General features: G+C 41.9%; 1 protein-coding gene across 1 annotated transcript in view; it reads right to left on the bottom strand.

Annotated features, from left to right (window-relative positions):
- Positions 1-22,735, bottom strand: part of LOC145344986 (protein eva-1 homolog A-like) — a 293,555-nt gene extending 270,820 nt beyond the window's left edge. The window contains exon 1 of the mRNA XM_080192415.1: positions 22,480-22,735. Coding sequence (XP_080048541.1) covers positions 22,480-22,585 — 106 coding nt within the window. The 5' untranslated portion in view covers positions 22,586-22,735. The remainder of the gene's footprint in view (positions 1-22,479) is intronic.
- Between the last annotated feature and the right edge of the window lie 672 nt (positions 22,736-23,407).

The raw sequence follows: 23,407 nt of genomic DNA, 5'->3' as shown, positions 1-23,407 counted from the left end.
GTCTTGTTAACAATTGTTAACATCATCCTCCTCCAATACCTCTCCTCCTCCAGCTGGGTGGAACTCACTTCTTTCCATTTCCATCTATCAAGTTGCAGCCAGAGAATGACCTGTAATGGGGCTTCTCTTTCTGATCCCCTACTGCTTACTTCTTGAGTCTTTGAGCCTTCGACAAGGTACTACATGGTAGGCTGTTGCATAAGATTAAATCTCACGGGAACCAGAGTGATGTAGCCTGTACAGGAAGTTATATAGGACACCGGTAAGGCCACACTTGGAATACTGTGTACAGTTCTGGTCACCCTCTTATAGAAAGGATATTAGTAAACTAGAAATAGTGCAGAAAAGATTTACTAGGACACTACCGGGACTTGACGGCTGAGTTATAAAGAGTAGCTGGATAGACTGGGACCTTTTTCTCCAGAGTGTAGGAGGCTGAAGGGTGATCTTATAGAGGTCTATAAAATAATGAGAGGCATAGATAAGGTAGATAATCAATATCTTTTCCCAAAGGTAGGAGAGTCTAAAATTAGAGGGCATGGGTTTACGTGAGAGGGCAGACATACAAAAGGGTCCAGAGGGGCAATTTTTTCACACAAGAGTGGTAAGCGTCTGGAACAAGCTGCCAGAGGTAATAGTAGACATGGGTACAATTTTGTCTTTTAGAAAGCATTTAGACAGACACACAAGTAAGATGGATATGGAAGGATATGGACCAAATGCGGGCAATTGGGACTAGCTTAGTGGTTTACACAAAAAGGGTGGCATGAACAAGTTGGGCCGAAGGGCCTGTTTCCATGCTGTAAATCTCAATGCCTCTATGAGTCCCCCAACAATCTATCCTTGCCTCCCACTGCAACCCCCCCAACACCTCTTTTTTTAATCATATAGATGCTGAGCCTTGATTACATCAATCACTAACACATTGGCAGATTCCACATAGAATTAAATGTCATCAACACCTCACTTGACTTCTCCATTGTTTCTAATTTGTCTCACTGCTTGTTCAATATCCAGTATGGAATCAACACTAATTTCCTCCAACCAAATATTGGGAAGTTGGTAATCATGAGTCCCATCTCAGTTTCCTAGCCATTTACTTCATTCCCCTTCCTGGAAACTGTCTGTGGTTTAACCAGATCATTTGCAACCTTTGGTGTGATATTGGCTCTGATCTTGACTATTTAGTCATTTCATTAACATGACTGCTTCATCCTCCATCTGCAGCAAGTCATCTGCTACTGAAACCTATCTTTGTTATTTCTATGACTATTCCAATGTCCCTCCCCCTGCCTTCCCATTGATATCCCATCTTCCACCATTCATAAACTTAAGTGCATCTAAAACTCAGCTTCCAATATCTTACACTGCACCAAGTCTCATTCATTTATCACTCTGTGCTTGCTTACCTCCTCCTAGTCCAGCAACATCTCAGCTTTAAAATTCTCATTATTGTTTTCAAATCTTTCCATGGCCTGAGTTGTCCTTATCTCTGTAACGTCCTCCAAACCCACAACCCTCCAAGATATCTGTGCTTTTCCAATTCTGGCCTCTTCCACATCTTTAATTTTAATTGCTCCACCATTGGCAGCCATGCCAATTCCATCCCTATACCGCTCTGCCTCTCCACTTCTCTTTTTTTAAGTTGCTCTCAGAAGCCTACCTCTTTGACTAAACTTTTCATATCTAATGTAGGTTGGTGCCAAATTTTGTTGTGTGAAGCAACTTGGAATATTTTACTTTAAATGGGCAAGATAAATGGAAGTTGCTTTTCCAACCAAATGCATCACCTCACATTTATCTATCTTAATGTCCATTTGCCACTTAATTGCTCATTTTGCAAATTTTGTAATACCTTCTTGTATTATGTAACATTTTTCCTCAGTGTTCATTATGTCACCCATTTTAGTATTATCCACAAATTTTAACATTGTTACTTGTCCCCATTCCAAATCATTTAAGTAAATGATGAACAGCAGTGGTCCCAGTACTGATCCCTGTAGAATACTACTTCCTCCTCTCTAAATTGTTACCCTTTAACTCCAGCTCTTTGTCCAGTTTGCTGTCAAATCTGCTATGTGTTCCCTGACTAGCCATGCCCTAATCTTTCTCATGAGCCTAGAGGGACCTTTTGGAATCCAGTCATATTAAAAACAACCCAAAACTGATTAAAATATCTTCTTAGAGTACTGGTAACCATAGCTTTAAAATAACATATTCTGTACCAAAGCAATGATTTGATCACTGAGTTTAAGTTGCAATTATCATTAAAATATTGCATATCATTTATATTATACAATATTGTACAGTCATATGATTTTCTGTTCCTTCCCTCACTAATTACTTACTTTTGGAGACAAATTCTCTCCAATCTGGGTGTCTGAGTTTCATTAAGCTGCACTCAGAGATGGGAATGGGAGAGAAACAAAGAACAAAAAAAACCCAAAAAACCCAAATAACTAAATGCAAAATCATTGCAAACAGCAATTAATAGAAACATCAGAACTTCCAGCAGCACTTTTTTTTAAACTAGCCTTGGGCACTTTCATCCAGTAACTTGTTTATCTAGTCCAGGACATCCTTCAGCACACAGTACACAGTAAAACAAAAGAGACTGTGATTCATCACTGCAGTAACTTTACAACAGTTTACTGACTTTGACAAGCTGAACTAAGCCTTTTAAAGGTTTGACCTCACCATATTTCTACAATTTTGCATTGTTGATATGTTCCTCTGGCCATTTTTATTTCAATATTTGTGTGTTCATGTTTCCTCCTGAAAGCACTGATTCCTTGTACTGTGCAGTTCTTCAGGTTTTGGGAACCCTCTGGTATCTTTGGCCAAAGGAGCATTATTCTATTGAGCTTAGACCTAGCATACTTGTAGGCTATTTGTTCACGGGGTGTGGGGGTTGCGGTGACATTGAAACCAAGACAGATTCTATTCTCACCCAGCAAACACACATGCACGTTTCTAGGCAGTGTCAATAGATAACATTCAGAAGAAAGACTATTTATTATTTGTCCCTTCATAACTATTACAACTTAAATTGATATAGCACCCAAATAAAAAAATAATGGCAATTCACACGATATAAAAAGAAAATTTACACTAAACCACATAAGGAGATTTTGGCCAAAAACTTAGTCGAAGAGGTAGGTTGCAATGAGCATCTTAAAAGAGGAAAGAGGTGAGGAATGGAGATCTTTAGGGAGAAATGCCAGAATGTAGGGCTCAGGCATCTGAAAGCATGGCCACCAAAACAAAATGGTGATGAGGTGTGGCAGGCATGGGTCCTAGGTGGGATCCGGAGTGTGAGGAGCATAGCAGCTATTACGATTGTGGGACTTGGTGCCTAACATTGGCAGAGACCAAATGGCTGAGTGAGGGAAGGGGTTGGGGGTGCGAAGGGTGTGTAAGGGGGTCCATTGGGAGACTATGGGACAGTACCAGCACAGCCTGGAGCATTTAATACATGTCATTTGCAAAGCTTCCTCTTAATACAGGAGACTAGATTAGTTGACTGTGGATTGTTAACATTGTTGCATTGTAGACTGTAGTCAAGAAACTCCTCCCAATCACAATAAGTAAGTGGATTCACTATTGTCATTCCCTGTAAGTTTCTTGGGATTTTTTCTTTTTCTTCTGATTGAAGAAGTCCCATGTCATCCAAATCATCAGTTGCATCTTTCTTCTTGTCCTCTTCATCTATCTCTGGAACTTCTCCTCCACACTCTCTGATATTATACCAGCTGAATTAAGATTGTTCATTTTCTTCCGACGCTGCTGCCCTGGCCTCTTCTGGAGTGCACTTGCCACAAACCTGGACTGCCACTGCTTCTCAGGCAGAGGTGGTCACCCTTCTGGATGACCACTTCCTGGAGCAAGGGTATAGGTTATCCTGCTTCTGAGCCACTCCCTCGAGCAATCCAGTGAGGACCTCTTCTATAAAGTTTGGTGCTGGCTTCTTGTCTGCCATCCCCTGCTGTCATTGTGGAACAAGTGCTAGGGAGCCATTTATATGGAGCTCCCTAGTGCTTGCAGCAGTTAAGTCATTATGCAGCAGGCAAATCAGCAGCTACACAGCTAAATAGGTTCTAGATTAACAAGGGAATCAACGGTTACAGGAGAGTAGAATTGAGGCCACAATCCAATCAACTGTGATTTAATCAAATGGAGGAGCAGGCATGAGGGGCCGAATGGCACATTCAAGCCCATTTGTCCATATTCTGCTCATTTGCAAACTGCCAAAGATGCTGTCAGATTTAGCAGAGTAATGATTTAAATCAGTGACAGTTTCACCATCCTTACTACCGCAAAATCTGGGCCATTCTGTAGGGCAATGCAGTAAAGTAAAGAAGTTTATTCCACAAGCAATTCTAAAAAGCTCAACATTTCTGATAATTAGCACACAAACATATTCAATCCTCCAAACCTTTCAGGATTATTTGGTGAATCATGCAGCTGAAGAGGCAGTAATGCAGACTGGCATGACGGTAGTTAGGTTTATGAAATATGAGAAGCTTCAATTCAGTGCACACTGTGAACAAGAAGAAAAGAGCTTTATTCTCAAATTCCATTCATATTATCTGTGCAGCAGAAAAGAGAAGCAAAGGCTAAATCGATGCATGTTCAGGGAAACAGAACAGAGTGCCTATAAGTGCAACTAATTTCTGGTATTAGATTCAGAAAACCTAGGAGGTAAAATTCCTCTTAATGAAAAATAGATGGGTATCCCATTTTCTCAGAGGCAATGACCCGTTGATGGAATCAGATTCTCAAAATTCATCGTTTTCAAAGCAGCGCCTTCATGCAATTGTGTTAGCAAATTTATTCTTGCGTTTTTAGTTCAAATGGGTGTTTTGCCCTTAAGCTGAGAATTTAAATATCGTGATTCTCTGAATATCATTCTGGTCAGCCACTATTACCAGTCTGAAGTCTCTGGTAGAATTTTAGTAGCCAATCAAGTTACATTTTCAGCACTAGCTTTTTTGTATTGTAGTCAGTAATTCCATAATTCTTCTTTGGAATATGGAGAATATTTTGTGATGGAGATCTTCAACAGAAAACTAAACCATTTAGATGTGAGTCACCTGTTCTTCTGTGACAGTTAAAGTCAGTGGAAGAGGTGAATATTTTAAAGGCTAAAACTCAAGCAGATTAAGTCACTATTGAATCCCAGTCTGTTGCTATGACAGTGCCTCAAATTCACAGCTGGAGCAGATTAAAATTCAAATTTGTAGGGAAGAAAGTTTCATAGCTGTTTGATTACATAAAACGTGCATTAGGAGAATACAGTTAAAAATTTGAACGGGAATCCAGGCGTTCTTTTTGTTCTTTATACCCCATTTACTCAACTTTATCTACATCTTCACAGCAAGTTAAGTGAATTTGTTGATGATATTTCTTCAGTGGTTGTTCAGATACTTACAAAGATAGGACTATTTGATATAATATAAAGGCCATCACTCAACTGAGGGGCAAAGTAGATGACAGTAATTTACCAGCACCTGGGTTCTAAAGTAGTACCTCCCCACCCAACTGGAACATTCAATTCATAATGATAACTTTTCACACTGATAATGACAACTCTGAAGTATAATTTTTGGTGGGGCAGGTTTAAAAAAATGTTGATCTGCTTCAAGCTATAAAGAGAATGTGACACTCTAAAGGTTAGCAATAATTATAGGCCAGGGTTCGTTTGCCAGATAAATAAGTGCCTGGAAAAGGTATAGTTTATCAACACGTCCATTTGCTTGTGCATTTATTGAACTATTTGCTTCAATGTAGTTTGGGTGAGGTTGAACTAAGATGGTATGACCTAGTTTAACCCCAGTTCAGTATTGACGTGTTTTTGTGTTCTGAAGAACATGTCATTATTAAGAACACAGAGGAATTATCCTAGTTGTGCTGATAATGATTATATCGTGCTTGACCCCAGTGGGATGCTCTGTGCCATTGTTCGTTTCCTGCAAGGTTGCCTCTGACTTTGTTTTCAACTTCATCTTTGCCCACCTCACTTTTTTAAATGCACTCCCACTCTTTCTTTTTTTCTGTCCTCTCGCTCAGTTGAAGATTCATGAATGAAAACCCACGGAGATAGGGGATTGGAACTCAGTGCAGCTGTACCATTAAATCAGTGAAAGTGAATAGGTTTAAGATAAGGGCCTTTCCTATTGAGTCACATCTGGCAGGAACTGGCTGTGCAGATCAATAGTCACCTGATGGGATGTTTTTATTTGAAGGGAAAAATAATTTGCAACTCCTATTTTCACATCGAATTTCACTGATTTCTTCCCTCCTTCCTTCCAATGTTTTATTTTAAGTGGAGGATTCTGAGTATGGGTTCATTCAACAAGTTGAACAAGAGCCCCGTGACTTGCAAACTAATTGTCCGCACTCAGCCTCCAGCTGTTTTTTTTAACTCAATCTTTAGTAATCACAAGATCTGCTCTTCCAAGTAAATTCTTCATTTTGTGCTATGAAAGCGGGCAGACCAGTGGTGTGAAAAATGAATCTCAAACTTAAAAAGCATCAGTGTATGTAGTCTGCATGTTTTGAAGGTACTTGAGTACATATCTTTCATATGAATTGGTTAAGAAAGAACACATTGAATCATAGAATCTACAGGAGGCCATTTGGCCCATTGAGCCTGTACCAGCAACAATCCCATGCAGGCCCTATCCCCATAAATCCACATATTTACATTCCTAGTCCCACTAACACTAAGGGACAATTTAGCATGGCCAGTCAACCTAATCTACACATTTGTGTGTGAGTGTGGGAGGAAATGGGAGCATTCAGAGGAAACCCACACAGACACGGGGAGAACATGCAAACTCCAGACAGTGACCCGAGGCCGGAATCGAACCTGGGTCCCTGGCACTGTGAGGGAGCAGTGCTAATCTTATACATATTGGTAAGGCAAATTGTGCGGAGGGTGTGGAGAGTCTGCAGAAGGATCTAGATAGGCTGGGTGAATGGGCCAGGAAATGGCAAATGGAATTTAATGTTGGCAAGTGTGAGGTGGTCCACTTTGGTAGGAAGAATGGTAGGAAGGACTATTACTTACATGGCGAAAAACTGCAGCAGGCGACGGTGCAGAGGGACCTCGGGGTCCTTGTGCATGAGTCGCAAAAACCCAGCCTGCAGGTGCAGCAGGTGGTCAGGAAGGCGAATGGGATGCTGGCCTTCATAGCGAGGGGGATTGAATATAAAAGTAGGGAGGTCTTGCTGCAGCTGTATAGGGCATTGGTGAGGCCGCAGCTGGAGTACTGTGTGCAGTTTTGGGCGCCGCACCTGCGCAAGGATATTTTGGCCTTGGAGGGAGTGCAGAGGAGGTTTACTAGGCTGATACCGGAGTTGAGGGGGTTGAGCTATGAGGAGAGGCTGAATAAACTAGGCTTGTACTCGTTAGAGTTTAGAAGAATGAGGGGAGATCTCATTGAGACGTATAAGATGATGAATGGGATGGATAGGATAGAGGTGGAAAGACTCTTCCCGCTCAAAAAAGACAGTAGGACTAGGGGGCACAGCCTCAAGATAAAGGGGGGGCAGTTCAGAACGGAGTTGAGGAGGAACTTCTTCACTCAAAGGGTGGTGAATCTCTGGAATTCTCTGCCCGTTGAAGTGGTGGAGGCTGCCTCGCTAAATATTTTTAAGAAGCGGGTTGATGGGTTTTTGATAAGAGAGGGGATTAAGGGTTATGGGGAGAGGGCGGGAAAGTGGAACTGAGCCACGACAGATCAGCCATGATCTTATTGAATGGCGGGGCAGGCTCGAAGGGCCAGATGGCCTACTCCTGCTCCTATTTCTTATGTTCTTATGTTCTTATATTGTTGTATTTTCTAATGGTTCAATGTTTCATAAAACTCAAAACCAATGATGTCTCTTTTTTTGTGTTATGATTCACAGTGAATCAGTTTGTGTACCTAGGCTGGCAAATAAGCTGAACATTGGGATAGCTGGGTGGTATTAAAGCCCAAACTAAACATAAAATGCTGCAGATACTGGCTTCTGAAACAAAAACAGAAAAATGCTGGAAAATCTCAGCAGGTTTGATAGCATCTTTGGAGAGAGAATAGAGCCAATGCTTTGAGTCTAGATGACCCTTTTTCAGACTTGATGGGCCAAATGGCCTCCTTCTATACTGCAGGGATTCTATGAATCCTAGAGCCAGGGAAATCTGGGGTCTTGCGCAAGGAGGGTATGGGTAGTTTAGGGAAGATGGTGGGGTTGGATTGATGGGTAGGAAGGTGAGTAGTATCTTGGGGAAGCTGCCCCCAGTCTGCAAAGAATCCCCTAAAGAAAGCCCATCCCTTCCTTCCCAACCTTCAAAAAAGTTGCCTCCCACTCCCACCTGCTCTCCATGCTTATGGTGTAGGCAGCATATTGTCTTGTTGACAATTGATCCTTCATTGTTAAAATATGATGGTCAGATTGTTGATTTCAGCATCTACCCACCCATTGTATTATGGTGGTGACCTTAGGTGTGGGCGGGAAGCTGGTGAGCTGGGCACCTGCCTATTTTCTACACTGACCACCCCCCCCCCCGCCAATCCCGCCAGCTTCCCTCCCCTGTGGTGTCCTTTAAATGCAGCCCAGCAAGTGATTAGGAAGGCATATGGAATATTGTTTTTACTGAAAGGGGAATGGAATGTAAAAGTCAGTCTGGTTCTGGCTCGAGAAACAAAATGTGGCCTGCTGATGGCACCAGTGTCTTTTTTTTGGTCCGAATCATACAGCTCATTCGTATTAATTTTTAGTGTCACAAGTTTCACACTGCTCAAGAGTTAAATCAGGTTTTAACCCCATTACACCCATTTGTTTAATCCTGTTGATCAACACCCTGACAATCAGCTATATTTTAGTGACCAGTCGAGTCTAAAAGGGACTGAAGGCTCCAAGTAAGGAAGAGAATCACACAGACCCTGAGATGGAGAGCAGAAGGAAGTAATGATTTCACTCTTCAGCATATCTGGGGCTTTCATTCTCCTCCAGTTGGTGATTGCTCTAAATTTTTTCTTGTGGAAGTAAGAGGATTAATTTCCATCACTGTTCCTGAATATACATTCTAAAATGATTTGTGCAATTCTCACCATTTAAATAGTACACAGTTTTTCTGTTCTTCCTGCCAAAGTATAAAAGTTCACACTTTCACACATTATACTCCATCTGCCAAATTTTTGTCCGATCACTTTGTTAATAGCATACTAATCACATATAAAAAGGGGTCAATTGGGATATCAAGTATTGGAGGAGAGGGATGAGTCTGAACAAAATCAATAATCTCTCTTCGTTAAAATAAAATACTGGAGCTTGGTCTTGACTTCACCAAATGTCTCAGATTCTGCTGACATTGGAGAGAATGGTTGGCCTAAAGGTAAAGACTGGAAATTAAGACTTATTTTCAAACAGAACATTGTAATTGGAGTTACTTTGGAAAAGAATGGCAGAAACCAAGTGTAAAGTAGCAGGGCATGATTTTCCACTGTTGTTCTGTGAAGCTGAACATTATGACGAATGGAAGAATGAAGAATGAACAGGACTGGGTGTAGAATATTTTCACAGCTAAAAACAACTGGGGACTGAGGAACATTGAGAAAACTTATACATTATTGTATAAAAAAGATGATTTGTTAAATATATATGAGGTCAGGTCAGACATAGATAAATTTAGAAGGATGGGCAGTTATTACATGGAAAAATATATCAGGTTGCAGGAATCCCTAAATCAATGCTTGCTTTTTAATTGTTGAATTTTCTTTAATTCATTCTTTGGATGTGGGCATCACTGGCTAGTCCAGCATTTATTGCTCATTTGTAACTCCCCTTGAAAAGGTGGTAGTGACTTGGCTTTTGAACTACTGCATCCACATAGTGTAAGCATACCAAAAAATGTTGTTAGGGAGGGAATTCAGCTTTTTTGTCCAAACTGAGCATCAGTGAGCAGATTATTGCTAAGCAAGTGCTGCTTGATAGTGCTGTTGATGACTCCTTTCCACCCCTTTACTGATGATTGAGAGTACAGTCGGTAATTGGGTGGGTTGGGTTTATCCTGCTTGTGTGTACAGAACATGCTTGGGCAATTTTTCACATTACTGAATAGATGCCAGTTTTGTAGCTGTACTGGAACATCTTGGCTATGGATGCGGCAAGTTCTAGAACACGTCCCCAGTACTGCTGCTGGAATACTGCCAGGACCCATATCCTTTGCCTTTAACTGTCTTTTGATATCATATGAAATAAATTGAATTGGTTGATGACTGGCATCTGTGATGCTGGGGATCTCCGGAGGAAACTAAAATGGATCATCCAATCAGAACTTCTGTCTTTACCAAGATAACTGTGAAAGCTTAAGCCTTGTCTTTTCCACTGATGCGCTGGACTTCCCCAATTATTGAGGAGACAGATAGGAGGATTCTATGTTTGCCCATGTTTGACCTAATGCCTCCTCCTCCAGTGGGTTGTTTAATTGTCCACCATCATTCACAGCTGGATGTAGCAGAACTGCTTAGCTCTGATTTGCTGGTTAAAGGATCGCTTAGCTTTGTCTAGTGCATGCTGCTTTTGTTGTTTGGCATGCAAGTAGTCCCGTGTTGTTGTTTCAGCAGGTAGACACCTCTTTTTTAGATATGTGTGGTGCCGCTCTGGCATGCTGTTCACTCTGGCTTAATGGAAAAATGCCAGGCATGTTAATCAGCCGGAGATTTTCTTGCCCATGTTTGACCTGATGCCATGAGAGTTCCTGGAGTCTAGACTCAAATGTTCAGGATTTCCAGGGCAACTGAACAACTAGCAACACAGCTCCCCTAGACAGGATAGACACAGAGAAGGTAATGATGGAACATTTTCTGTAAAGTATGATTCCATCAGTATTACTATGTCAGGCTGTCGTTTGACAAGTCTATGAGACACTGCTCCCAATTTTGCGACAAGTCCCCCAATGTTAGTCAGAAGGAATTTGCAGGGTTGACAGGGCTGGGTTTGCCATTGTTGTTTCTGGTGCCAGGTGGTCCATCCATATTAATTCCTTTTTTAGGCCCTTTAGCAGTTTTATACAACTGAGTGATTTGCTAAACCACCTTAGAAGGCATTTAAGTGTCAACCACATTTCCTTTCCTTAAAGGACATTAGTGAACCAGATGGGACAATCAATAATGGTCTCATGGTCATCATTAGACTTTTACTTCCAGATTTTTTATTGAATTCAAAATTTCTCCAATTGCCATGGTGGGATTCAAACCCTCATCCCTGTGTCTCTGGATTACTAGTCCAGTGACAACACCACTACACCATCACCTTCCATTATGCTAAAATACTGAACAGGGATAGACTCCTGGTCTTGACTGGTGTTTAATTCTCAGTAGGATATACTTTTGGTACAGATGTCTGAAGTTTCAGGAAAATTTTAGCAGCTCTAACAGATGACAGGAATTAGGTAAGTATAGCAGAAGAATGAACCCCAGGAATAACCAAGAAATGGCAACCAGGTATTTCAGATGTGACTCTAAATATCATTACATGATGAATTGTCCAAAATTGAATAACAGGGTTTTTAAAATGAATTTAGTTTAGTTTATTTATCAGTGTCACAAGTAGGCTTACATTAACACTGCAAAGAAGTTATTGTGAAAATTCTTAGTCGCCACACTCCAGCACCTGTTCAGGCACACAGAGGGAGAATTTAGCATGGCCAATGCATGTAACCAGCACGTCTTTCAGACTGCGGGAGGAAACTGGAACCCCTAGAGGAAAGCCATTCATAGACACAGTAAGAACAAAGAAAGCAATCTAAGCTGGGAATTGAACCCAAGAGCCTGGCGCCCTGAGGCAGCAGTGTTAACTATTGTGCCACCATGCTGCCAATAACATGTTACACATAAGATTTGGAAGGGGAGGACAATGACATTGATGATTGGAAGAAACTGTACTTGTAACCAGAAGCTACAGTTTGGTAACAGATGCACTGGTTCAACTGTGCTGCGTTAGACAGTGAATGCACGTTCACGGTATAGGAGTGGAATAGTTAAAGTGTTGCCTGGATTCTCTAAATAATAAAGGCTGAATTAAGGTTAAGGAGCCTGTAAGTTTCAGTTCAGGTTCAGGGATGATAACACATTAAAGCTACCAAAGAGAGTGGTGATTCCATGGTAAGATTGCTTAACTCAGCTAATTTATCAGGTGCAGTGTGCAGATATCATTGGGAAGGTAGTCTATGCGCACTGGAGCTTAAAAGGATGGAAGGGGATCTCAAATGAATTTAGATATGGAACACGATGTGGCAATTGTTTTGCAGAAATCTGTAGATTTACAGTTTACACAATCTGCACATTATTGTATCCTGTTAACCAGACTTGACTGCTGGAATGCTACCACCCTGCCCGCTACGGAATTGGAGTGGGCGAGGGGCAGACAATGGAAATGTCCTCTGGTGGGAATTTCTGGTCTCACTCGAGTGAGGCTTTAAAATCCCGCCCAATATTTCTAATCATGATGTTAAAGAAGTGTCAGTGACATCAGGGGGTAGGAGCTTAAAGGATAAAAGGCAATTGTTTTAAAACTACATTGGCAGTTTGCCCATTGATCTTGTCATAGGTTAAAAATTCTACTAAAGGATGCAGGGTTAATGGATGATGGACATACTAAACTTATAGACGATCAGTGAGAATTGTGATATATGTAAAAATATAGGACAGCACCATCCCCATTAGCAAGATACTTTAATGAAGTTGTAGCGATGGTTTAGGGACAATGGGATAAGGACAAAACCATATTGCTCTTACACTTCCTAATATGGCACCTAGATTCAGTCTGCCAACAGTAATATATAGTAGAAGTCACTGTGTACAATACAATGGGAAACTGAATAGGAACTGGATGGGAAGCACTGCTAAATTTCTAACTGATAATGGGGGTGGGGTGGGGGGAAAGAGTTTTCCAACATGAATTTAAAAGCATATGTGAAAATATAACCTTCATTATAATGAACACAGCTGTGGAAAGTCCCTTTAGTAATGGGCCCCGTGAAAGATATCACAAAATAATTGATAAGATACTTCACAATGTCTTAGCTGACCAATCAAGCTGTAAACTGACATCTGCCCTAATGTGCAAAATCCATGCCAAATTCACTTCAGAAATCCTAAAATATTTTTGGTGATGTGAGATCAACTCTTGACCTTGGAAGGGACAACAATTAGTTCAATTTTCTTCTGAGCATTTGAGTGCTTTCCATGCAGGAGGAGGGAATTTATCAAAGCTTATGTTTCCGAGAAAATTCAGTGAGCATCATGGCATTTTGTATGGCCATAGAAATAAATTTTCACCCAGGAGACCAGGTATATTGTAAAAGAGAAAAACAGAAAGATTGGAAAGGCATGGATTAGGTTATAGCACTATTGGATTAATGGTAATTTTACAACATGGCAATCAAACCTTTGGGGTATATTCTTCAAAGCTAATTGACACTGATTATACATTTACAGAATCTGAACAGAGAATAGAAAGTGAAGAAGCATCATATACACATATATTGGACAACTGAGGAGCAGATTATGGCTATTTATCTCAAAGGACAACTCCCAAAGTTGTCCCAAGGATGAAAGGGTTGACATACAAGGGGAGAATAGACAGTTTGGGCTTATGCGCATTGGTGTTCGAAAGGATGAGAGGGGATCTGATTGTGATATATAAAATTCTAAAAGGGATTGATAGAGTAAATGTAGACCAAATGTTTCCTGTTATGGGGCAATCTCGAACAAGAGGTCCCAGGTATAGGTTGAGAGCTGGTAGATTTAAAACTGAGATGAGGAGGAACTACTTCTCGCAGAGGATGATGAATTTGTGGAACTCGCTGCCCCATAGTGCAGTGGAGTCTAAATCATTAAATGGTTTCAAGAAGGAGATAGATACATTCCTAATAAAAAAAATGGGTTAAAGGGATATGGGGAACAGGTATGGAGGGAGATTTGTACCCTTTTTTTGTGTAATAAGCTTTATCAAATGCCTTTTAAAATCATCTATGTAGATTACCTTGTATCCATATTGACTAATTTATTAGAGTTCTTCAAAGAAGTAACAGGCAATCACTTTTTTCCTTTCACAAAACCACATCAACTGTATGATTGAATTGAGATTTTCTAAGGGGCCTGTTAAAACCTCTAGCATTTTCCCTTTAATAGATATTAGGTTAACTGGCCTATAGTTTGCTGCTTTCTATCTGTCTCCTTACAATAACATAGGAGTCACATCTGCCATTTTCCAATCTGATGGGACCTTCCAGAATCTAGAAAATTTTGAAAACTGACAACAGATGTAATGACTATCTCAGCAGCCACTTACTTTAATATCCTAGGGATTTGTCAACCTTAAATTTTAACAGTTTTCTCAGTACTCTTTCCCTGTTGATCGTAATTTTCTTAATTCCCCCTTACCTTTCAGCTCTTGATTTATGTGTATTTCTGAGATGTTATTTGATTTTCTACAGTGAGGATGGACACACAAGTCTGTTCAATGTTTCCACCTTTTTCTTATTTTCCAATATTAATTCCCTAGATTCATCCTCTAGATGAGCACTAACCATTTGAATTATTTATTTCCTTTTTGAAGACTTGTAGAAACTCTTACATAGTCGTACAATTTTTCTTTCAATTTCATACTAATAGAGGTGTATAAGATTATGAAGGGTATAGATAGAATAAACAGTGGTAAGCTTTTTCCTAGATTGGAAACAAATATTATGAGGGGCCACGGGCTTAGGGCGAGGGGGGTGAGGTATAATTTGGATGTTAGAGGGAGGTTTTTCACACAGAGGGTTGTGGGGGTATGGAATGGACTGCCAAGTAAAGTGGTGGAGGCAGGCACGCTGGAGTTGTTTAAGGGATACTTAGATAGGCACATGAGCGGAATAGAGATGGAGGGATATAAGAGACGGTTTTAAATAAGGATCAAGAGCCTTGGGATGTCCCTGGGAATCTACTGATTCCTATGGACCTTCCAACTTATTTTCTGGCTCACTTGTTTTACTTTTGAGCTTCTGGGGATTCCCTTGAATGTTTGCACAAGATGTGCACGTTATTGATGTTTTTTCTCTTTTAATCCACAGGTGCTTCAGTCCGCCTTGTTGTCCAACAAGGGGCATACCGTTGGGTCGTGCAAGGGCTGCTTTTGGATGTTTCGAGAGTAGCCTAGTGCTTCACGTCATTAGTGTATGCTTAAACTGGACCAGCTGATGGGCAACACCACAGCTCAGTGACTATCACTGGTTGCTGTGCAGATACATGGATTTGGGCCAGTGTCTGTGGGAGTTTGCGCATTCTCCCTGTGCTTGCATGGGTTTTCTCTGGGTGCCCCGGTTTCCTCCCACACCCCAAAGATGTGCTCTCAGGCTGACTGGTGTAACAAATTGTCCCTAAATTAGTCTCCCCTCAATCTGGTTTCCAATGTGGAGTGCCATAAGCGCAGACAAGGGTCATGGATGGAAGAGGGGACTCACAATGTTGAAATGGCGGCGCGGGCTCGTTGGGCCATGCTGTGTTGTTCTTTGATCATTGTTCTTTATTTCCTGCCCACCTCCTCCCAATCATTCACACTGACATGCCCTCAACACCCACCCGCCCCCCCTCCCCTCCCCCACCGACCCCACAGTGACAACCCCACCACCTGACTACGCCCCCTGATGAGCTCTCATTAACCCTCACCACGAAACTGATCTCCAACCTAACCTGACTTATGCCCGGCCCACCTACCCATTCTTCTGCCTAACTTACCTCAACCACCTGCTATCGCACCATCCTACTCACCTGCCACTCCACAATTCCACCCATCCAGTTATCCTATCCACCTGCCACCCTACCTACTCATTCATTAACATTTGCAGCAGACATTTAAACTTGGTTTTGAAAATACAATGCATCATTGTAAGTAACTCTTAACAAGATATTCTGCACTATATGGTTCATTCCATAGCCCACTGGAGATGTCATTAAACATGCATTGCAAAAATCCATCACAAAATAGCCCTAATGTAAGGTAGCATGCTGAAAGAGTATATCTGAGCTCTAACATATGTTATGACAATGCTGTGTGCTGTAAGTTCCCAGTCTCAATTGTACTATTGGTGAGCACTATACAAAATTCATGTGCTTCCTCAATGAGTGGAAGAAAAAAATGAGAAGACCATTCAGTGTCTAGGCTATTCTTGCTTTTCTATAGAGTAACATTAGCAGAAGTGTAGCAAGTGTATCCTCTCAGCTGGGGAAAGTACATCACAGAGAAGCGATTTTGATGGCCAAACAAGAAAATAAGACAAAAACTCTCCCAACAAATTACCTCTGCAGACAAATCCTACCAATAAATAAAAGCAAAATGCTGCAAATGCTGCATTTATTGCCTATCCCTAATTTCCCTCGAGAAGGTGATGGTGAGCTGGCTTCTTGAATTGCTGCAATCCATGTGGTGTAAGTACACCCACAGTGCTGTTAAGGTGGGAGTTCCAGGATTTTGACACAGCGATAGAGAAGGAACAGAGGTATATTTCCAAGTCAGGATGGTGAGCAGCTTAGAGGGAAATTTCCAGATGTGGTGCTCCCATATGTCTGTTGATTTTGTCCTTCTAGATAGTCGTGGTTGTAGATTTGTAAGACGCTGCCAAAGTAGTCTTGGTGAGTTCTTACAGGTCATCTTGTAGATGGCACATACCAGTGCCACTATGCGCCAGTGGTGGACAGAGTAAATGCTTATGGGAGGGGTGCCAATAAAGCAGGCTGCTTTGTCCTGGATGGTATTGTCTCCAGCCAGGACAGTTAGTGAGATTTTGCAAGCCCAGGCAAGTTGTGGGGGTTACAGATAGTGTGACATGAACCCAACATCCCAGTTGAGACAATCCTTGCTGGAGACAATACACATCTCTTTAACTTGTGCTTGGTCCTCTCTCCACTCATATTGTCTGTACCTTTAAGACTTGATTACCTGTAATGACTCACTTTCCAACCATTATTTTGTAAATTGAGTTTATGTCTTTACATGCCCTGTTTGTGACCAGAACTCTCACTCACCTGATGAAGGAGCAGTGCTCCGAAAGCTAGTGGCTCGTGCTACCAAATAAACCTGTTGGACTTTAACCTGGTGTTGTGAAACTTCTTACAGTGTTTACATAAGAACATAAGACCATAAGAAATAGGAGCAGGAGTAGGCCATCTAGCCCTTCGAGCCTGCCCCGCCATTCAATAAGATCATGGCTGATCTGTCGTGGCTCAGTTCCACTTTCCCGCCCTCTCCCCATGACCCTTAATCCCCTCTCTTATCAAAAACCCATCAACCCGCGTCTTAAAAATATTTAGCAAGGCAGCCTCCACCACTTCAACGGGCAGAGAATTCCAGAGATTCACCACCCTTTGAGTGAAGAAGTTCCTCCTCAACTCCGTTCTAAACCGCCCCCCCTTTATCTTGAGGCTGTGCCCCCTAGTCCTACTGTCTTTTTTGAGCGGGAAGAGTCTCTCCACCTCTATCCTATCCATCCCATTCATCATCTTATACGTCTCAATGAGATCTCCCCTCATTCTTCTAAACTCTAACGAGTACAAGCCTAGTTTATTCAGCCTCTCCTCATAGCTCAACCCCCTCAACTCCGGTATCAGCCTAGTAAACCTCCTCTGCACTCCCTCCAAGGCCAAAATATCTTTGCGCAGGTGCGGCGCCCAAAACTGCACACAGTACTCCAGCTGCGGCCTCACCAATGCCCTATACAGCTGCAACAAGACCTCCCTACTTTATATTCAATCCCCCTCTCTATGAAGGCCAGCATCCCATTCGCCTTCCTGACCACCTGCTGCACCCGCAAGCTGGGTTTTTGCGACTCATGCACAAGGACCCCGAGGTCCCTCTGCACCGTCGCCTGCTGCAGTTTTTCGCCCCATAAGTAATAGTCCTTCCTACCATTCTTCCTACCAAAGTGGACCACCTCACACTTGCCAACATTAAATTCCATTTGCCATTTCCTGGCCCATTCGCCCAGCCTATCTAGATCCTTCTGCAGACTCTCCACACCCTCCGCACAATTTGCCGTTCCCCCAATCTTGGTGTCATCAGCAAATTTCGACACCCTACACTCGGTTCCCTCCTCCAGATCATCTATATAAATGGTAAAAAGCTGAGGCCCCAGCACCGACCCCTGGGGCACTCCACTAGTCACCATCCGCCAATCCGAATAGCACCCGTTGACCCCCACTCTCTGCCTCCTATTTGACAACCAATCTTCTACCCACGCTAACACCCTACCCCCAACTCCATGTCCCCCGACCTTCTGCAATAACCTCTTATGAGGTACTTTGTCAAACGCCTTCTGAAAATCCAGAAAGACCACATCCACCAGCTCTCCTCTATCCACTGCCCTAGACACATCCTCATAGAACTCCAGTAAATTTGTCAGACACGACTTCCCTTTAATGAAACCGTGCTGCGTCTGCTCTATCAAGCAATTCCCTTCAAGATGCCTCGCAATTTCCTCCTTAATGACGGATTCTAACATTTTACCTACCATTACCTACCATTTTATCTATTTTTACTCCTGTCCAACGCTGGCATCTCCACATCAATGATATTGAAGCCACAGAAAAGGTACAAAACAGATTAAGTAGAATGGCCCAAGGATAAGAATAGCAATGAGAGATTTGAAAAATGGCTGAACTAACCACAGCAGACGTTGAGGGGACATCAAACATATGTGTTCAAAATCAAGACGGTTTGAAGAGATAAATATCAAAGTATATTTCAACAGATCAGTGAATTTACAAGTAGAGAAGCATAATATGAAAGTTTCAATAATTATTTTTCATATAAAGGGTTATTAAAATATTAAATGCATTACAGGGGGCTATCAAACTGTCATTCCCAGCATGTTGATAACTCATTTGGAGAGAAATATTGAAAGGATGTGAGAAAGAGTAGGGAAATGGCATTCAATATGAAAAAGGAGCAGGAGTTGGCCATTTGGCCTCTCAAGACTGCTCCATCACTAAGATCTTGGCTGACCTTTCACGTCAATTTCACTTTCCTGCCAGATCCCAATATCCCTCGAGTCCTTTAGAGTCCAAAATTCCGTTCATCTCAGTCCTGAACATCCCAAACAACTGAGCATCCAAAACATTCTGAGGTAAAAAATTCCAAACTTACACAACTGAATGAAGTAATTTCTCACCTTGGTCCTAAATGACTAACCCCTTATCCTGAACTACTATTTAAATGGTAAAAAAAAATGCAGCATACTGCTGTGCAGAGGGAACTGGGTGTCCTTGTGCAACAGGAAGTTGGTTCTCTCCTGAATGGCCTTGCTTTGATCATAAGATTTTATGTCCCCTTGTCTCAGATTCCCCAAATACAGGTTTTATCTACCACACAAATTTCTTGCAAAATCGTAAAAGCTTCAAATCAAATTTTGACTTAACCTTCTATATTCCAGGGAATGCAAGTCTGAATTATTTAATCACTTCTCACAAAATAATAGAGCTCTGAATTTTTTTAAAAAAAATCAGTGGTCAATTCTCACCATTCATGACCCCCTCTTCCACACTAATACTATGCCAGTTAATATTTGCCCTGCTTTATGTGGACTAAACATACCTCAGCTTGGATGTCAGCTTTGTAACTGTTCTTGGAGACCTTTGCTTGGAGGCGTAACTAGTTCTGGTAATCAAGTCTTCAGCACTTCAGCCCATAGCTATTGCTGCATGCTCAGCCATTTCTTGATATCATGGGAGTGAATCAAATTGACTTAGTCACTCACTGATCCACACAGCAATGGCCACTGATGTGGCATCAGCACCACCTACCCCCAGTTTAACCTCTGCCCTCATCAAGGCCTGTCTGATTGGCCCCAGCAACCCCAGACCCCAATTTAGCCTTTACCATTTACATTCCCTTTGTCTATGCCATTCCTATCAATTGCACCCCTGCCCCCAACAGTATAAACCTTGTCTGGTTTTCTTTGCTTTTAGCTCTGACGAAGGGTCATCCTGACTCGAAACGTTGGCTCTAATCTCTCTCTCCACAGATGCTGCTAGACCTACTGAGATTTTCCAGCATTTTCTGTTTATTGTCCCAGGCCCCACTTGTTTGGCTTAGCGGGTGTACGGCCATTGGATATAGATGCAGCCCTGGCAGTGGTCATTGCTCCTAATGACATTGCTAAGCTTTGGTCATCTGATTAGGCAGGCAGCTCTTAACGGCTGGCCTGCCAACCCTAATGAGATGGCAGATACTTAATTGGCTGTGTTGGTAAAATGTGGCCCTGGATCCCACTGCATGCCATAGCAGACCACCCGCCCCTCCTCCGCGCCCCCCCCGCCCCACCCCGTCATGCTTTCGGCCCTGCAGCAGGACCCTTGCCACTTGCACAAAAAAAATCAGCCATTGTCTTTGAAATTCTTCCAACCACTTATTATCCATAACACATCAGGTTATTCATTTTCCTGTAATTCGTTCTTATGTAATCTGTTAAATATACCTTCCAATCCGATGGCGTATGATTATAATAGTCATGTTCCCTCAATTTCAACTTTAACTGACGTTTGCAAACTTCCATGTCAAAACATCCTAGCTTTCCGATGGCAAAGTACAAAATCCTAAATTCATCCATTTCAAGACTGTATAATTGTTTTAATGATTTTAGCCCCTTCGAGTTATAGGAAATGTACTCTGTACACTATTAACATTCAGCATTCCCGGGTCAGGAACAAGACAAGCTACATGCGGAGTTAAACTCGCCATGTCCTGCCGAAACAATACACCCAGACCTTCAATCTTAGAACAGCATCACCCCCTGCTGCACCAGTATGTTTTCCTACCTTCTACCACAAACATCTTTAATTCTTCGGAGTGCCCAAATTCTAATCAGTTCTGATAGTCAGCAGAAACAGCAGGCTTTTCGTTTGACTATTTTGGACAAGATTCAAATCCCATGTTCCAACGGTGAAAGGGCACTTTCTACTTAGTGCCTTGTAATTTCCTTTCTGGCAATCATTATCCTAGATTTACACTAAACGCTTCCAGCCTGTTTTTTTCTCTCTCTCTTCCCCTCCCGCTATCACGTTAGATCTATCTGCCAAGAAAGAAGTCGAGGGTACAACTCACCTTTTTCAAACTCAATATCAAAGTCTATTTAAAGACCATTCAAAATCGGTGAGCATGTAGATCCCCTCGATAATCATCTGAAAAGAGCTTGTCAAACAAATTGTTTTTTATTATGGTCTGATTAAAGACAACGGGCGATTTTGTCTTCAGACCCGCGTACAGCTAAACCGAATAAACATACATTGCCAATTAGCAGATAGGTGACAATGGATGGTTTACATTTTAAACGACTCATTATTAAACAAATGCATCTTCGCTCGCAAAAACACCCCGGGAGATCCACAAAGGCGTGAAAAGGAACCAATGGGAAATCTGCCCCAACATCTTGCCGCAGTTTGAGTTTTGCCGCGGTCCTGAATAAAAACTTTGTCTTGTTTGTGTGTGAGCCATTATTAAAACACTGATATGGAAGAGAAATTGGAGCTGGCTTCGTCTTATCCTCGGGCTTCCGAACTTAATGTGTCTCCAACTGAAAATGCAAAACGCTAAAGTGAAGTGGAGGATCTGAGGTGAACATATGATTTCCGAATGAGTGCTCTTCCTTATGTTTTCTGCAGAGCTCGGACAAAATCATTCAAAATGAAATCAAAAGCACCAAGCCCTCTTAATTCAAGCGTCCCAGGATTGTGGCAAATATGATTATTTAACCTATTTTCTAAACAAGCTTTGCCAACACATTCGTGTAAAAAAAGACATTTTGCCAAGTAGGATTAAATTCACTTCGGAGTCATTAAGGGAAAGAAGGCTGCAATTAGGGACAGTTTTACGGAGATAACAGGAAGGAAGGGATAGCATAAAGGAAGGAGCATTGGGCTGATCGGTGCCTCTCACAACCTCAGGAAGGCAGACATTCCGGAATATTACTGGAAAAGTGAATTTAAGACAATTTAGCGTCCCACAGCAGAGTTATATGTATATGAAATGTGAAACATTGGTTACTCCGTAAAACGGAGACGCATCTTTAAACCCCTTTGAAGGAAATCTTGTGTATGATCCTCAGTCATTCTTAAAACGCATCAATGTTAATGAATACGTGCGGAATAAATCACCTTGTTCTTCAAATTCCCAATGCTTAAAACAAAACTAGATTTACTGTCAACTAGAACGTTTCAACTAAACAATCTCACTCCTACTTGATTTTCAGTTTGCAATATTTCCAACTTTTTAAACTTTCAAACTCTGGTAAACCATCTCCCCACAAAACAATTTAAAACAAGAATACTTCGCTTGAATGTGAAGCACATTTATTCTTTAAAGGATTTGATGGTTAAAACTCACGTGGATTGTCTTACTTCCCGCCCCAAACCCGCTCTCGCCCCCTCAGTATGTTCTTGGATGGTCATCACCTACCGGAGAAGTCCGAAGAAGTTTTAGCAAAACTGCTCAGCCAAACCAGACCCATCACTCTCAGCAAGATCACATCCAAACGTGAGCAACGCGCATCTGGGGAAAACATCCTTGAATCAAGCGCGATTTGGATTTCCACACTTATCCTTTGTCAGTAATTATTCATCCCGGGAAGTCATATTTTGAGGCTGGTATTTCAGTGCGGTGCCAGCTGATCCCATTGCTGGGACACAGCCCGGTGCTGGCTGCTGGGGGCTGTGCGCTGAGAGGAAAGGACAAGCAGCGCAGCTCAGTGACTGAGGGTGAAGCTGACAGGCTTCTTCCTACCTGAGGGAGCAAGCTTCCCGGCAGGTCCTAACGCCCCTCCCTCCCACACCTTTACAGGGCAAGCCGCTCACTTGTCACTTTCTGGGCTGATTTTCTCTCTTGGCCAATGCTACAACTGTATATTTTAATCATTTTAGTTTGGTCCTTGCCAATGATTTTACGATTTTATTTCCACTACAAAATATAAATATTTATCTTTCACGGTAGTCTCATTGACAGCCGCTACATTTATTTCAACAAAATATATGCTAAGCTTCATGGACGCAAACAGTAATTTTCAATGCTGGAATAATTTTAAGGAAAAGCTCCACATGATGTTGTCTCCCGAAAACAGCGTTTTTTTTACTGTTAGCCCTCGATGCTGGACAACGCAGGTCTTTTGCTTTAAGACCACTGGCTCACAGTAGTAAGACTATTAGATATAGGAGCAGAATTAGGCCATTCGGCCTGCTGAGTCTGCTCCACCATTCAATCCCATTCTCCCACTTTTTCTCATAACCTTTGTTCCCTTTACCAATCAAGAACCCTCTGCAGCCTCTCATATAGTCAAACACTGGATCTTCCTTCAACATCTAGTTGCATCGTGGAGCTCAGTGGAACTGCC

The sequence above is a fragment of the Carcharhinus amblyrhynchos genome, chromosome 7 (assembly GCF_965287045.1).
Source record: "Carcharhinus amblyrhynchos chromosome 7, sCarAmb.v2.hapA, whole genome shotgun sequence".
NCBI lineage: Eukaryota > Metazoa > Chordata > Chondrichthyes > Carcharhiniformes > Carcharhinidae > Carcharhinus > Carcharhinus amblyrhynchos.
The sequence above is the reverse complement of the archived record's forward strand: the minus strand, read 5'-3'. Positions and strand labels throughout refer to the sequence as shown.